This window comes from Delphinus delphis, chromosome 12 (assembly GCF_949987515.2).
Source record: "Delphinus delphis chromosome 12, mDelDel1.2, whole genome shotgun sequence".
In the NCBI taxonomy this organism is placed as follows: Eukaryota; Metazoa; Chordata; class Mammalia; order Artiodactyla; family Delphinidae; genus Delphinus; species Delphinus delphis.
This window is the reverse complement of record NC_082694.2, coordinates 27794677-27812854: the sequence shown is the minus strand read 5'-3', so window position 1 is coordinate 27812854 and position 18178 is coordinate 27794677. Positions and strand designations below refer to the sequence as shown.

Below are 18178 nucleotides of genomic sequence, written 5' to 3'. Positions count from 1 at the left end.
TTTTCCTTTTTTGCGGTACGCGGGCCTCTCACTGCCGTGGCCTCTCCCGTTGCAGAGCACAGGCTCCGGACACGCAGACTCAGCGGCCATGGCTCAGAGGCCCAGCCACTCCGCGGCATGTGGGATCCTCCCAGACCCGGGCACAAACCCGTGTCCCCTGCATCGGCAGGCAGACTCCCAACCACTGCGCCACCAGGGAAGCCCTAGATTCTCCATATTTTTATCTATTAATCCCCATCTTTTACTCTCAATATAGTCATTTTAAAGTTCTGTGCTAACTCCAGAATCTGAATTCCCTCTAAATCAATTTTTCTTGTTTTTTTTTGTCTTAATTTTTAGTCACTTTTTCCTGCTTCACGAATTTCATAACTTTTGATTGTGTGCTGGACATTGTGAATAAAAAAATCATAGAGACTGAAGATGCTATTGCTTTGCACCAGAGAAGATTTATCCTTTTCTCTGCTAATCAGAGTGGCTGATCATTTCAGTCATTTCAGGAATTTTACTAGATCAGAACTGGGTTGGAGCTTTAGTTATCTCATCCTACCTATGATTTTTCCTAATTTGTGGCCTCCCTGGATTTTTGCTGTAAGCCTGACAGGTCTTTGATTCTTCAATAAATACAGTCAGTTATTGACTTCAGTCTTTCAGATGTTTGAATTCAGCTCTTTAGGCTCTCAGTTCTCACAGCTTCAGAGTATGGCAAATGTAAGGAGAGACCAGCTATGTGTTTGTTGCCATTACACTTTCTCAGTGAAAGTTTGTCTCATAAACACTGAAACATTGCAGATGATTTAACTTTTTCTGACTCAGCCCCCTTCTTGGGGATAGCACTTCTGGGTTTTTACTGTGAGTCTGGTAGGTCTCTAATTCCTCACTTTTGAAAGTTCTCTCCCTCAGGCATTAGGTATTTAGCTTCCTGCTTTATATAGGTTCAAAAACTGACAAATGTCTTGAAGAGGAGACCTAATGATTGTCACAGGCCCCTTTATCTAGTGGGATTTGGTTTGTTAGTGCCATGACTGTGCAGGAAATTTCACTCTGCTTTCTTGGCTCAGCTCCCCATAATCCTATACCACCCTGACACTAAGGAAATGTCCTGTGGGGGAAATTGGCTTGACATTCTGCTAGATTTCACTCCATCATGCCAGCAAATGAGTTCATCAAAAGCTCTGGTGATTTCTCTTTTCCAGTGGAGTATGTCTCCCTACACCAAACCCCTGCTCCAAATCTCTAAATGTCCCTCTCTAACATATTAGTTGACATTGTTTCTTGATTGCTTCCTTAGCTCTATGATCTTTTATTCAATTTTGTTTGCTTGTTGCAGCAGGAGTGATGGCCTGTGCCTTCCTAATGCAGGCATATTAATACGGAGATAGGGGTTTGGTCCCAGACACCACAATAAAGAGAATATCATAATAAAGCAAGTCACACGAGTTGTTTGGTTTCCCAGGGCATGTAAAAGTTATGTTTATGCTATACTGTAGGCTATTAAGTGTGCAATAGCATTATGTCTAAAAAAAGTACATATCTTAATTTGAAAGTAGACTTTAAAAATGCTAACCATCATCTGAGCCTTCAGCAAGTTGTAATCTTTTTGCAATAGTAACATCAAAGATGACTGATCACAGATCATGTAACAAGTATAATAATGAAAAAGTTTGAAATATTGTGAGAATTACCAAATGTGACATAGAGACACGAAGTGAGCAAATGCTGTTGGAAAAATGGCACCACCACTAGACTTGCTTGACACACAGGATTGCCACAAACCTTCAATTTGTTAAAAAAAAAAAAAAAAAGCGTTATCTGCAACGTACAATAAAGTGAAGTGCAATAAAGTGAGGTATGCCTATACATCCTGCCTCAAAGTAGAAATCCTATTTAGATCACCTTTAATTTCTCTCTATGATATATTAATAGTTTTCTGTTTAGGGTTTTTACATTTTTTAGTATACTTATTACTAGGTATATGATGTTTTGATGATAATGTATATGGCATATTTTTTAGTTTTTAATTTTGTAACTTTTCAGACACCAAAAAATGTTAGTGGAATTTTTTAAAGTTTGGTCTCTTATCTGGCAACTCTTCTAAAAACTAACTGATATTCTAATAAGTTATCTGTAGATTGTTTTGGATTTTCTGTATCCTTAATTATATCAAATATGGAAAGTATTATTTCCTCCTCTCTTATCCTTATATTTCTGATTTCTTTTTCCTGCCTTACTGCTAATGCCATTTAATACTTTTACTAACATGTTGAATAGAAAAGGTAAGAGTTGGCATTCTTATTTTGTTCCTAATCTTACAGTGGACATTCTCCACATTTCACTGTAAATAGGATGGTGGCTCTAAAGTTTTTTGTAGTTTCCCTTTGCTATGAGTTTTTAATCATACATAATTATTGAATTTTATTAAATGTTTTATCTGACTATACTGCTATGATCATATACATTTCTCCTTTATTTTATTGATGTGGTGCATGACATTTGTTGACATTTGAATGTTAACTCACCTTGCATTTCTGGAGTAAAACAGCTTGGTAGGAATTCACACACACACACACACACACACACACACATTCACACATTCACTCACTCACACACTCTACATTTGATTGTCTAACATTTTGTTTATGATTTTTGCTTCTATATACATAAGGGAGATGGGCCTATTTTCTTTTCTCATAATTGTCCTTTTAATTAGTAAATAGTATATAGAGGGTAGAGATTTAAAAGACCTTTTAAAAGGTCTTCTTCTTCTGTGATATAATATAATACAGTATTACTCCATTTTAAAAAAATGACCTTTTTTATTTTCAAATAATTTCAAATCTGCAGAAAAGATACAAACCATAATAGAGTTCCCTTTACCTCTCTCCCAGTTTTTCCTATTGCTAACATCTTATACTACCATAGTATACTTTTCAAAATTAAAAAGCCAACATTTATATATTACTATTAACTAAACTTAAGACTTTTTTTTGATTTCACCAGTTTTCCCGTTAATGACCTTTTTCTGTTCTAGGACCCAATCCAGTATATCACATTCCACTTAGTTAGTTGTCATGTCTGCTTAGTCTTCTCTGGTCTATGACAGTTCCTCATTCCTTCCTTGTTTTTCATGATTTTGACAGTCCTGAGGAATAATTGGTCTGATATTCTCCATCTGGATTTGGCTGATGTTTTTCTCATGATTAGACTGGAGTTACAGGTTTTGGCAAAGAATACCGCAGAAGCGAAGTAACCTTCTCATCACATCATTTACAGAGAGTATGTAATGTCTCCGTGACATCACTGGTGATGTGAAACATCATCACTTGCATAACATGGTGTTTGCTAGGTTTCTCCACTGTAAAGTTACTTTTTCTCCCATTTTATACTCTCTTTGGAATTCAGTCATTAAGACCAGCCCAGGACTGGACTTAAGGGGAAGATTAAGCTTCACCTCCACCTCCTTGGGGAGGAGATGGATGCCGGGGGTGAGGTTACCTACATATGGAATTCTTATGTTGGCAAGATTTGTCTTCTCCCTCCCTCCTATTATTTATTTATTTATACACTCATTTATTTACTCCATTATGTTTTAATATGGATTCTTTATAATCTATATATATAGTTACAACCTTAAAAACCTCTGGTTCCCCCACTGACATATAAACTTTTTGAGGAAAGGCTTTGTTTCTTTTTTATTTTTGTACACTCTATGCGTTTAGCATAGTCCCCTAATTTATAGTGGACTTCCAGTAATTATTTTTTAATGGATATCTTTTCACTTCAACTGAAAAGTACCCTTTCCTGATATAATAGCATTCTAAATCCAAAATAAAAGTAGATTTTAAAATAAGTAAAAGTAAACTCATGCATGATCACACTGTAATAAGTATGTAAAAAAGCAAAGGGTACTGCAGAAATAACTTAACCATTTGAGTTGGATGTCTCCAAAAAATATTGAAGCCACATTTGGAAAGAAATTACAGTATTTGATAAGCCAAGGATATGACCTGCTGTGTGTTTTCTCTTTTTTGTTCAGATCACCAAAGGAGACTAAGACCCCGTTTTCTCCCTTCTCTGGAAAATTATCATCTGATGCAGTCACTCAGATAACAACAGAAAGTCCAAGAAAAGCCATGTTTTCATCTGAGATTTTTGTTAATGCTGAAGATCGTGGACATGATATTCCAGAGCTCAGTACACGGAAGTTGGGCAAAGTTCCTGTCAAGTTTGCTTCATCGTCTTCAGTCCAACAGATTACTGTTCCTCATGGCACAGATGGTAAGAGAATTTTAGGTCATATTACCAACTTTTGTGTAATTAACTAAGAAATTTCTTGATTGGGTCTTTCTAGTTAGAAAACCTAATTTTAATTTTAAGCAATAGGTTGTACATGATTATATCATCTTTTATTTACATAGCTATGAAGAGAATATAATTTATTATGTTTTTACTTCAATTTCTAGTGAAGTTAACAACCTATGTGAAACTCATGCTACTGTGGTTGATGTATTTTCAACTCATAATACTTGTCATAAGAATGCAAGTAGTTCATGAAAACATAAAAACTATAGAGGTTCAATTTTAGGGAGGTAGATAATTATTTGGCATTTTTTTTTACTATTGTTTTGCATGATACAATGAACAGATAGCAAACACAATACCAGTCTATTTCTTTTTCAAGAAACGTTGACCAGGGACCCAGGTTGACTGTGACCCTGCTTTCTTTAAAACATGGAACCTTGGATTCATCATCATAGTCAACAGGAAGGGACGAAAAGCATGGAGGAGCACACGTTGGGAGGCTTTTATGGGCTAGGCCTAGGTGTGGCCCACATCACTTTCCACTGACTAGGAATAGTTTAGCTGTGCTTTCCAGGATGAAGAAGAAATGAGTTTTGGTGAACAGCTAGCAATCTCTACCATAAGGTCTACATTTAGAGTGTTCATATGCTATCATGACAGTGATATTTTTATAGTCCTTATACTATATAACGTTCAAAATTATAGCAAGTTATTTTCTTTTTCAGACCAGTAACTAGAAAGTTAAGTTCCCATTCTACCTCCAAATGAGGGTGGGAACTTTAAATTACTAATTTTAAAGCATTCAGTAGTTTGTACAAATCTATTCAAAATATATTTTAAGTTTTCCTACTTATGCAAAAAGTTTATCTGTCTGTAGGTATAAATGGAATATGCCTAAATGTATAAAGAAAATTGCTTAGTTCCACATTTAAATTGTACTGAATTTAATTTGAATAAATATATTTATATGTTGAAATGGTTATATTTCTTTTCTTTTTTTAAAAAATTTTATTTATTTTATTTTTTGCTGTGTTGGGTCTTCATTGCTGCACACAGCCTTTCTCTACTTGCGGCGAGCGGGGGCTACTCTTCATTGTGGTGCCTGGGCTTCTCATTGCAGTGGCTTCTCTTGTGGCGGAGCACGGGGTGTAGGCGCGTGGGCTTCAGTAGTTGTGGCGCATGGGCTCAGTACTTGTGGCTCGCGGGCCCTAGAGCGCAGGCTCAGTAGTCGTGGCACATGGCCTTAGTTGCTCCGCGGCATGTGGGATCTTCCCGGACTAGGGCTGGAACCTGTGTCCCCTGCATTGGCAGGCAGATTCTTAACCACTGCGCTATCAGGGAAACTCGAGATGGTTATATTTCTTATACATTTTTATTGTGAAGTAAAATTTTGCCCCCCAAATGTATAGTCTAATAAATATCACACAGAACACCTTTAATGTGTCAGTTACCTATTGCCACCATGATACTGTATAAGAACCTCGAAAATCTCAGTGCTTTGTAGCAACAGACATTTGCTTTCTTCACTCATGGGCTTACGAGTCAGTTGGAGTTTGGCATCAGGATGCAAAAATGGTTTGGGTCTGTTCCACATGCTTGTACTGAAACCCAGGCTACTCTAGGCTATGTTGTTTTCATGTTGGTGGCAGAGCACAGGAGAGGAAATCCAACTGTGAAAGTGTATTTTATACCTCTTCTGACATCAAACGGATCAGTCTATATAGAGGCCACAGTTCATGTTTTTACCTTTACATACAGGTACTTCGTAGAAAGGACTCCTTTAAAAGATAAATATTATTTGGTTTACTAATAAAATATTATTTTTAACTCTGTGGATTCAGAAGTAAAATTTTTAAAAATATTTTAAAAGTATACAGAGTAGTATGTTGAATTTATGACTATGTGTCCACTGCTCTGAATTAACAAATTAAGAGTAGTATGTTATATGTTTATATTTAGTTCTATTTTCAAGTTTTTTGAAGAAATAAATTTTATGGTTGGACTTTCTTCTTTACCCTTCTCCAGTCCTTTCTTTCTCTCCCAGGAACAACCATTATTTGCTGAATAGTCGCTTCTTCCCCCAGAGATAGGCAGTCCAAAGTAACTTTAAGACTTCTGCATCCAAACATAAAGTCGTTGAGAATTTCAAAAAGCCACTTATCTTGCCTCTGAATTCTCCATCTCCACATGGTAACCATTCTTGCTCTGGGTCCATTGTAATTCTGCCCAATTGTCGGTGTCCATTTCCTGCAAACTTTTTTTTTTTTTTTGTGGTACGCGGGCCTCTCACTGTTGTGGCCTCTCCCGTTGCGGAGCACAGGCTCCGGACGTGCAGGCCCAGTGGCCATGGCTCACGGGCCCAGCCGCTCCGCAGCATGTAGGATCTTCCCGGACCAGGGCACGAACCCGTGTCCCCTGCATCGGCAGGCGGACTCTCAACCAGTGCGCCACCAGGGAAGCCCCATTTTCTGCAAACTTTGAACTAAATGGTAAATTTAACCATCACTACCAAGCTTTATATACACTGGTGGAGGAAGAAAACTAATAAATCAATATTCTAACAATAATGACTACAGCAATGTCCAAGTAGAAGTAGAGGCTACAGCCTATTTTTTTCTGTTATTTAAATTCTCCCCTTCTCTATACATTTCTTCATTCTCCTTGAATTCAGCCAGGTTCTCATTGGCTGGGGTTTTGCCTGATAGGTTGGTACAAGTATTCCTAAGTAGTCTAAGACTTTGCTAGCCCTGCATAGGTTTAATGTAATTTTTTGTTAATTTCGATGACCAGGCTTGGTAAAGTGGTCCCCTAGGTGTAAGTCATACTCCTATTGACTTTCTTTTTTTAAGGTAACCTTACTTCTCCCTGATAGTTAAGGTCAATTGTAGTTTTAGTCAACACTATGGCATCCTATTCCCTGTATTGTTTCAGTGACATAAAGAATGTAAAATGACTAGATGGCTCCTGTCTCCTGGTAGAAGTGCCCCTCCCTTATTTCTAAGATCTTCCATCAAACAAAGCAGAGTCATAGAGATAGAAAGCAAAAGATTTTAAAGGCTTCTGCCTTTGTTCCTAAATACATGCATTCTGTCTGTGGGATAGGCAAGTACCATATATGGTTCTGAGCACATGCCATATTCTGTAAGCTAGCATTCCAACCTCAGAAAGTTATGCCTCCCAGCTTGTGCCATACCAGTTATCAGTAAATTGTTCACTCACTTTTTTTTTTGAGTTTACCATAGTTGTGGGTGATCAGGCTTGTGATGAGAACAGTGACTCCTTTTAGGCATCAGCCTTTTGTCTCATTTCCTTCACTATGAAGTCAGTTCCTTGGTTGGAAGCAGGGTACTAATAATATGGATTCCGTGTCAAATCATCAGAATGATGGAGTGGTCAAGGATGGTAACACAATTCTAAATAATGTAAAAGTTGTTATTGTGTCCAGAATGAAGGAGATCTCATTCTACTCTGGGACTATCAGACTCTGTCTAGAGTATTTTGATTTTTATAAACTAGACATGGGCAACTAGGAGTCCATCTCTTAGAGGTAATTACAGGATGCAAGAGAAGACCATGGTCTATAAGGATAAACTGAAGAAGCTGTTGTGTTTAATCAGGAGAAGTGGAAGCTATCTACAAAATTTTATTTGAATGAGCAGTACAACCCCATAAATACTCAGGAGTAACCTAAACAAGAATTTTATAGGACTCATGTGATGGAAATACTAATCCTTTGTGTAGGCATAGAAAAGGACAGTAGACTAAAAGAAGGGATGGGATATTTCTGAATGGGAAAATTGAATATTGTAAAGATGTCATTTATTCCCAAATAAACTTAAACTCTAACGTAATTCTACTAAAAATTCTAATGGAATTGTTCTTTTGAACTTGTTTAATTGATCTTAAATTTTTTCAGGAAGAATAATAAAGAAAATACTGGAAAAGAAGAGTAATGGGGAGGATAAAGTTTAGCAGCAGCCAGTGGAGTGTTTTAATGGGATGCCTGGAAGTTGCAGGCATTATTCTCACCCTTGACCTATGGGCCCAGACTTAGTCATATGTCCATACATGTCTGCAAGGGAGATTGGGAAATAACAGTGTACACATGAGCAGTATGTACCCAGCTAAATATCAAAATGCTGTTACAGAGAGAGAGTTTCTACCACATCATGAAAGAAAAACGAGTATATAGAAAAAGATTTCAGGGACTTCCCTGGTGGCACAGTGGTTAAGAATCCACCTGCCAGTGCAGCGGACACGGGTTTGAGCCCTGGTCCGGGAAAATCCCACATGCTGTGGAGCAACTAAGCCCGTGTGCCACAACTACTGAGCCCATGCTCCACAACTGCTGAAGCCTGCGTGCCTAGAGCCTGTGCTCCACAACAAGAGAAGCCACCGCAGTGAGAAGAGTGAGAAGCTTGTGCACCACAACGAAGAGTAGCCCCCCTCTCCGCAACTAGAGAAAGTCCACGTGCAGCAATGAAGACCCAATGAAGCAAAAAAAAAATAAGAAAAAGATTTCATCTTCTATAATAATCAAATTACTACCATGTCATAGACATTTTAGAAAGAATTTTACCAGTTAGTATTTAAGAAAAAGAAACTTTATAAATGTAAAGTAGAAAAACTGAATTCCAAATTATACATACTCTACACAACTATGTAAACAAATAAGAAATACAGAGGAAAGACCTGTAGAAATACATTAAAATATTAATAATAGTTATCTTTGAGTGGTAAGACTTTGTCTTTTTTATTTCTGTGTGTTTTTTTAATATTGAGAATTTATACTTTTATAATGGAAAACTTATTTTGAAAATCTGCCACATAGAAGAGAATTAGATTTACTTTCTATGACTCTGGAGGGAGAACCTCCAAAGATCAGTAGTAGGGGTTAACAGTGACCAGGTTTGGGTTCAATATAGATAAAGTGTTTCTTAGTTAGAGCCATCTAAATACGGAATAGATTGCTAAGAAGTCATCTTCTCAATGGATCCTGCCCTTACCACTCTATTTAAACAGCATCCTGCTGCAATTTCCCAAATACTTCTAATCTTCCTCAGCATTTTCTAATTTTTTGGCGGGGGATGGCTGTTTTTTGGGTCTTTATTGTTGCACATGGGCATTCTCTAGCTGTGGCGAGTGGGGGCTACTCTTCGTTGTGGTGCACAGGCTTCTTATTGTGGTGGCTTCTCCTGTTGCGGAGCACGGGCTCTAGGCGTGCAGGTTTCAGTAGTTGCAGCATGAGGGCTCAGTACTCACAGCACGAGGGTCCTAGAGCACGTGGGCTTCAGTAGTTGTGGCACATGGGCTTAGTAGTTGTGGCGCTCGGGCTCTAGGGCAGGCGGGCTTCAGTAGTTGTGGCACACGGGCTTGGTAGTTGTGGCACACAGGCTCAGTAGTTGTGGCGCACGGGCTTAGTTGCTCCACGGCATGTGAGATCTTCCCAGACCAGGTATCGAATCCATGTCCCCTGCATTGGCAGGCAGATTCTTAACCCACTGCGCCACCAGGGAAGTCCCAGTATTTTCTAATTTTTTTTTTTTTTAAAGAAGATGTTGGGGGTAGGAGTTTATTAATTAATTAATTAATTTTTGCTGTGTTGGGTCTTCATTTCTGTGCGAGGGCTTTCTCTAGTTATAGCAAGCGGGGGCCACTCTTCATCGCAGTGTGCGGGCCTCTCACTGTCGCGGCCTCTCTTGTTGCGGAGCACAGGCTCCAGACACGCAGGCTCAGTAGTTGTGGCTCACAGGCCTAGTTGCTCCGCGGCATGTGGGATCCTCCCAGACCAGGGCTCGAACTTGTGTCCCCTGCATTGGCAGACAGATTCTCAACCATTGCCCCACCAGGGAAGCCCCGTATTTTCTAATTTTTTATGTCACTAATAATTTATAAAAATACTAGATTATTTACTTATTTAGTACGCTAATTGTTTACTGTATATCTCCCTCTTCTAGAATGCTAGTTTACTGATATATTCCAAGAATCTTGACCACTCCTTGGCACAATAAAGGTACTTAATATTTGTTCAGTTAATTAATAAATGTTTTCTTATTAATTATTCTGATCTTTATCTCCTTAGGCCAGCCTTTACTGTTGCCATATAAGCCTTCTGGTAGTACGAAGATGTACTATGTTCCCCAATTAAGACAGATTCCTTCATCTCTGGATTCCAAGTCAGACACCACCATTGAGAGCTCACACTCAGGTACTGTGCAGAAATTATTCAAAATTTTATTTTTTGAAATTTTATTTGTGGATTGGCTGTTTAATTCTGGATGACATATGAAAGCTCAGTGCTATTTAATCTTTAAGTGAAACATGGAGCTTTTCATGACTCAGTCTCTGGTTCAGATAGGTGAGTTATTTGGTCAGATGTATTGTGTACACTCAAACATTTGATAAATATTTGAAGAAAATTGTATGAACAGTTACTTGTTTGGGTTAGTGGACTCCATCTAGGACAAAGGTTTCCGAGTTTTCTCTGTTCACAGTCACCTTAGTGTTTGGGTGATTTCTTTTCTCATCATCATGGGGATATAAATCAGCAGCAGCATATAAATACATGAAGTATTTTTTCAGATACTAAGCTATTATGTTATTAGGACATAAAAATACTTACCATTTTGATCTTACAACTTAATAAACAAAAATATTTTTGGTTTTGTGTTTGAAAGAAAACATTTTACTTTGTTCATAAATATGCATAATTACTTGCTAATGAGATATATGTGGCTATTAGGGCACAGTTTCTCAAACCTTGAGATGAAATTGGACACAACCACCCCCATTTATTGCTTTTGTTGCAGAAACTGTCAAGAATCCAACTCTGCAGAGATACAGACAGCAGCATTGAAAGGAATGTAGCAGTATCTAATGTTGGAACTTTAAACTATCTTTAGCTATTAGTTTTTGTCCTGTACACCAGATATTAAATATCACTGTTTCCCTAGAATTTTAAAATATCCCACAGCATCCCTGTGAGATCACCACAATAGAACTGCAGATTTAGAAAATGAATAGCATCCCGTGGAGGAACTGAATAAATATTTTCTGTGGAAAATTGTAAGATAAGGATACTGAGTTGGTGTGGTGTGGGGTTTTGATTGTTGGGATAACATATTGATCGGTCCACAGGAGTTGACTCGGTTCAGTTTAGATATAAATTGTTAATGATTTGTCATAAGACATCTTTATAGGTGTAGAAATTAAAAAGAAAGTAGTTGTCCCTGGTCTTACGCAGATTTTCTGTTAATTTTAAGAGGACCCAACTAGTATCTGATAGTAACTGAGTTAAAGCCCCTGGTAAAATTGCTCCTGATTTCCCACTGTGATGCCACTGAAAAAAAGAACCACAAAATGCTCATATGTTAGGATTGATTATTAAGCCTATAACCAGGAACTGGAAGAAATTTTCACTACCTGCATGGCTATGATTTTAAAAACACTTAATGGCTACCAGAAATAAAACAAGCTTACTTAATTGATTGTAGGTAGGAAAATCTTTTATCTCAGTCTCACTTTCAGCCGCCTAGTTCAGAAAACAGAATATAACAATAGAAGTCTAATCAGGTGTTCCAGTATTTTTTGAGGCCTCCTGTGTACTTCTGTTCATTTACATCCTAACTCTTCCCTTTGGAGACATTAACTTTGAGAAAAATTGGACAGTAGTGGGAAGAGAAGATGACTCAGGGATGGTACATTGTATCCTGAGGTATACTGTCCCTATAAATAAAGTACTGAATGCATCAATTAGACAAGAAGAGATCTGTTAGCTATATACACTTGAGGTTGTCATTTATCATGTTCTGCAACTATTCTGAGAGTGAGGGAGTTGACAGTTGAAAATAATAGTTTCTTAGACCAGTAGAGCTGCTCTAGATGAAAGCCTAGGAATTGTTCTGATAGATATTGTCTATTAGTATGTTGTGATTCTATAGATATTAGAAAGATCCAACTAGAGTTTGGGGCCAAGGGCAAGTCATAAACCATTGCAGATATTTGGACCAAATAATTTCTCTCAGTTGAGAATGAGTAAACAATTGAACTCATAAAATTCTTTTAAAAACAAAAACAAAGGGACTTCCCTGGCGGTACAATGGTTAAGAATCCACCTGACAATGCAGAGGACATGGGTTCCAGCCCTGGTCTGGGAAGTTCCCACATGCCACAGAGCAACTAAGCCCGTGCGCCACAACTACTGAGCCTGCGCTTTAGAGCCTGCGAGCCACAACTACTGAGCCATGTGCCACGACTACTGAAGCCCGCACGCCTAGAGCCCATGCTCCACAACAAGAGAAGCCCGCACACTGCAACAAAGAATAGCCCCCACTCGCCGCAACTAGAGAAAGCCCGTGCACAGCACCAAAGACCCTACACAGCCAAAAATAAAATTACATAAACTAAAAACAAAACAAAAACAAAAAAACAAGGCAAAGGTAACCTCGCAAAGAAAGAGATAGATGTTAGAGATTTACTCATTAGGTCAAGTAACACTCTTAAGTAGTAACAGGATTTCATTTATATGTAAGTTCTGTGAATATAGGTACAATAGATGTTAGAGATTTACTCATTAGGTCAAGTAACACTTTTTTGTGTGTGTGTGGTATGCGGTATGTGGTATGTCTAAAGAAGTATAAGAACAGTGTCTTACCAAATAGAGAATATCAATAAAGAGAAATTACAAAAAAGAACCAAATAGAAGATCTGTAGTTGAAAAGTACAATAACTGAAATAAAAAATTGACTGGAGAAAGCTCAGTATCAGATTTGAACAGGCAGAAGAATGAATCAGTGAACTTGAAGTTAGGCCAATTGAGATTATCCAGTGTGAGAAACAGAAAGAAAAAAGTCTCACTGTTGTGGCCTCTCCCGTTGCGGAGCACAGGCTCCGGACGCACAGGCTCAGCGGCCATGGCTCACGGGCCCAGCCGCTCTGTGGCATGTGGGATCTTCCCAGACCAGGGCACGAACCCATGTCCCCTGCATCGGCAGGCGGACTCTCAACCACTGCGCCACCAGGGAAGCCCCAAGTAACCCTCTTAAGTAGTAACAGGATTTCATTTATATCTGACAGTAAGTTCTTTGAAGTTAGGTACTATGTCTTTTTTTCTTAAGCCATTTTATACCTCATACCAATATATAATATAGATGTTATTTTTATATTCATTTAAAGACATTTAAATACTTTATGTACTAATACTTACTGTCAATAGGAGCAAAAAGCCATGGGGAAAGAACTGGCTGGGATTTTTAAAACAAAGTGACGAGTTAATAGCAGAAAAAAAGGGTGGAGTAAACACCTCCAAAATTTTGCCCTGTGATAAAAGCAACAGAATTTTGGCAAAACTTTTCCAAAACTCTGGAAATTAACCAAAGGCCTGTAGCTTTTGTAGCAAGCATTTATTCAAGAGAAATGGCTGAACCTTGATAAGAATAGTAAGCTTGTGGCATTTTAACTTGCCCTCTTCTCATTGCCACACTCAGCTCAGTGATAAAATTGAAAAATATCAGTCTGCATTCTCAGGACTGGAGGGAGCAGAACAGAGCTGGACCTCTTTCAAAATTTCATTCCCAAAGAATTATCAGTATTTGACCTGTCTGATGGCTCTCTGGAAAACTCCACTCAAAAGGCTTATCTTTATTTGACCTTACTCAGAGCTATCCAGTGTGTATGAGCCTCTGTGTCTATGTGTGAGGTGTTTGTCAAAAAACACTTACAGGCAAGTGTTTTATTTTAGTTTCTTAAATATTTATTTATTTTGGCTGTGCCAGGTCTTAGTTGCACCACTCAGGATCTTCGTTGCGGCATGCAGACTCCTTAGTTGCAGGACCTAGTCCCCTGACCAGGGATTGATCCCAGGCCCCTTGCTTTGGGAGCTCGGAGTCTTACCCCCTGGACCACCAGGGAAGTCCCCAGGCAAGTGTTTTAATGCCACAATGCATGAGGCAGTGGATAACACTTGAGACAAACAATAGACTAACCAAAAGCTTTAACGGAAAAACTGAGGATGAGATGTCCATAGATATTTTGAAAAGCATTGACATATTCCTAGGACTCTAGAAGACCACAAGTGTGCACAGGCCTGAGTGCATGCTGAGGAAAGACCTGAGAGGGGCCTACCCTTTACTTTGGCTGCCCTTGAGGCTCTGGGCAAAAAGAAAGGGAAGGCTAAGGCAGAATTGATAACTCCCTGCCCTCAGCGTTGACGGCTATGTGCACGTAGTCCCTCAGCAAAGACTGGGAGATTTGTTGTTTCTAGATGTTTAAGGATATCTCCATCTAGGCGTTAGCTGACCACTAAGCTAGTTGAGTGGCAGCTTCCATAGACTCTATAGAATTTGTTCAGAAAAGTTACTTTAAAAAAACAGCATAAAGCAACAGCAGGAAACCCTAGGGAGGTAGTAGACTCTGATTTCCAGGGTTGTCACATTATATTTTTTAAGATGTCCAGTTTTCAACAAAAAGTTACAAGATATGGAAATTCAAAATAAAAAATATATATATGGTCCATACAAAAGAAAAATAGCAGTTTAGAAACTGTGAGGAATCTCAGACATTGGACTTACTAAATGAAGACTTTAAAATAGCTATTTAAAATATGTTCAAAGAACTAAATGAAATCATGTCTAAAGAAGTATAAGAACAGTGTCTTACCAAATAGAGAATATCAATAAAGAGAAATTACAAAAAAGAACCAAATAGAAGATCTGTAGTTAAAAAGTACAATAACTGAAATAAAAAATTGACTGGAGAAAGCTCAGTATCAGATTTGAACAGGCAGAAGAATGAATCAGTGAACTTGAAGTTAGGCCAATTGAGATTATCCAGTGTGAGAAACAGAAAGAAAAAATAATGAAGAGAAATTAACAGAATCTCAGAGTCCTATGGGACACCTTCAAGCATCCTATTATATACATAATGGGAGTTCCAGATGAAGAGACAGAAAAAGAGACTGAAGGAGTATTTGGAGAAATAATGGCCTAAAATTTCGCAAATTTGATGACTGCTGTTAATCTGCACATCCCAAAAGTTCAAGGAAGTCCAAGCATGATACAGTCAAAGAGATCCAGATCTAGATACATCATAAACCATCAAATGACAAAGACAGTGTTAAAGCAGCAAGAGTGGAGTTATCATGTACAAAGAATCTTCAATAAGACTAATTGCTGATTTTTCATCAGAAACCATAGAGGCCAGAAGGCATTGCAATGACATATGCAAAGAGCTAAGGAAAAAAACCTGCCTACCAAGTGTTCTGTACCTAGCAAAACTACCCTTCAAAAATGAAGGAGAGATTAAGACATTCTCAGATAAACAACAGTTGAAAGACTGCTAGCAAACTGACCCACAGAAAATACTAAAGAGATTTTTTTCAAGATGAAATGGTGGACACCAGACAGTAACTTAAATCCACATGAAAAAAGTACTAAAGGTAACTACATAAGTAAATACAAAAGACAGTATAAATGTATTTTTGTTTGTAATTCAGTTTTTCTCCTATATGACTTAAAAGACAAATGCAGTATAAGCAAGTCCCAAATACATAAACAAAAACTAACAGAATTAAAATGAAAAAACCTGACACTATTTTTTAAAATAAATTTATTTTTGACTGCGTTGAGTCTTCGTTGCTGTGCACGGGCTTTCTCTAGTTGTGGCGAGCAGGGGCTACTCTTAGTTGTGGTGCGTGGGCTTCTTGTGGTGGTGGCTTCTCTTGTGGAGGAGCACAGGCTCTAAGTGCATGGGCTTCAGTAGTTGTGGCTCTTGGGCTCTAGAGCGCAGGCTCAGTAGTTTTGGTGCACGGGCTTAGTTGCTCCGCCACATGTGGGATCTTCCCAGACCAGGGCTCGAACCCATGTCCCCTGCATTGGCAGGTGGATTCTTAACCACTGTACCACCAGGGAAGTCCAAAAAACTGACACTGTTAAAGGGAGAAATAATTCAAGCCAATAGCAAAAGGTCATATATTGTATAATTCCATGTATATGAAATGTCCAGAATAAGCAAATCCATATAGACAGAAAGTAGATTAGTGGATGCCAGGGGATGTTGGGGAGGGGAAAATAGGGAGTAACAGCTAACATATACAAGATTTCTTTGTGGGGGCGCGACAGAAATGTTCTGGAATTAGATAGCAATATTGGTTGTGAAAATACTAAGAATTAGTGAATTGTACACTTACTTTAATTGGTGAATTTTATGTTTTGTCTCCATTTTGAAAAAAAGTGGGGGGGCAGGAATGAACATATGAAGGAAAAGACTGCCTAAAACTAAAGATTTGGTAACAGATTTAAAATACATTTTGCAGGCAAGAAAGGGTGGAATTAACATGAAGGAAGTTAAATTAGTGATGAGGACAAATCTGAGAGTCTGCAAAATTACAGAGGAAAAAGAAGAAGAAAATGAACATGCTGTGAAAGATGATGAGAGACATAAGAAACATAGCTAAGTAAACCAAACCAAGAACTATATCTGTAGCTGAGGAAGAAAGTAATATTCAAACACTTAATTGAATAAAACATCCCTCTCCTGAAAAGGGGAACACTGTATGCAGATTGAAAATTGTCTTAAAAATCCAGGGAAAAGTCAGAGACTGAGATACATATCAGAAAAAGATTTTTGAGTCAAAATAAAAAAAGGGCTTCCCTGGTGGCGCAGTGGTTGAGAGCCCGCCTGCCGATGCAGGGGACACGGGTTCGTGCTCCAGTCTGGGAAGATCCCATATGCTGCGGAGCGGCTGGGCCCGTGAGCCATGGCTGCTGAGCCTGCGTGTCCGGAGCCTGTGTTCCGCAAAGGGAGAGGCCACAACAGTGAGAGGCCCGCGTACCGCCAAAAAAAAAAAAAAAGAAAAAGAAAAAAAAAAATCCCATAAATATACAATTAAAAAAAAAGTTAGAACAAAATTTATTCTGATATCAGGCTTATTTAAAATACTAAATGTAAAAATAATGGAACCAAATCTGTATTTATTGGGAAAATTCAAGGATTTATGGACCCAGTGCATTTTCATTAAGCAGTATGACAATGAAGAGACATTTTCACAAGTACACAGCAGCTAGAAAGTATATTCAACCTCTGTACCTTCTTGAAAAATTCACTTGAAGACTCACCCAGCTGAAGAGATGAATCAAAATGAAGAATTCATTACAGAGAAATGAAGCAGTGCTGAAAGTGATCAGTGGTGAACTTTGAAGTCAGTTTAACACAACACTCATCTAAATAGAAAATTTAGTTACAAAGTGGGAAAAAAAATGCCAGAAGTTAATTTTGGAATGAGAGGCATGAAAAGAAAAAACAATTGTATTTTTTGTCTTTTTGACTAAAGAGCTGTCATTTTATTCATGACTTGGTGATCAGATAGGTTAAAGAAGTTTTCATAAAAAATAAATTGGACTTGATTAAAATTTAAAACTTGTGTGCACCAAAAAAAACACTATCAACATAGTAAAAAGGTTGCTCACAGAATTGGGAAAAACATTTGCAATTCATATATCTGATGAGAGATGACTATCCATAATATATGAAGAACTCTTACAGTTCAACAACAGCAAAAAGCAATCTAAGTTTTAAATGAGTACAGAATCTGAAGAGACATTTCTCCAGGAAAGATACAGATGGCCAAAAAGAACGTGAAAAGATGTTTTACATCATTAGTCATGAAGGAAATGCAAATAAAAACTACAAAGAGATACCACTTCATACCCGTTAGGATGGCTTTTATGAAATAAGAGCAAGGGTTAGCAGGGATATGGTGAAATTGGAACTCTTGTGTATTGCTGATGGGAATGTAAAATGGTATAGCCACTGTGGAAAACAGTGTAGTGGTTCCTCAAAAAATTAAGCATAGAATTACTATATGATCTAGCAATTCTGCTTC

General features: G+C 38.0%; 1 protein-coding gene across 1 annotated transcript in view; it reads left to right on the top strand.

Moving 5' to 3' along the window:
* Window positions 1–12579, top strand: part of ALMS1 (ALMS1 centrosome and basal body associated protein) — a 147743-nt gene extending 135164 nt beyond the window's left edge. Inside the window, exons 10-11 of the mRNA XM_060026370.1 lie at window positions 4034–4275; window positions 10382–12579. Of these exons, the coding sequence (XP_059882353.1) occupies window positions 4034–4275; window positions 10382–10581 (442 nt within the window). The 3' untranslated portion in view covers window positions 10582–12579. The remainder of the gene's footprint in view (window positions 1–4033; window positions 4276–10381) is intronic.
* Window positions 12580–18178: the final 5599 nt, after the last annotated feature.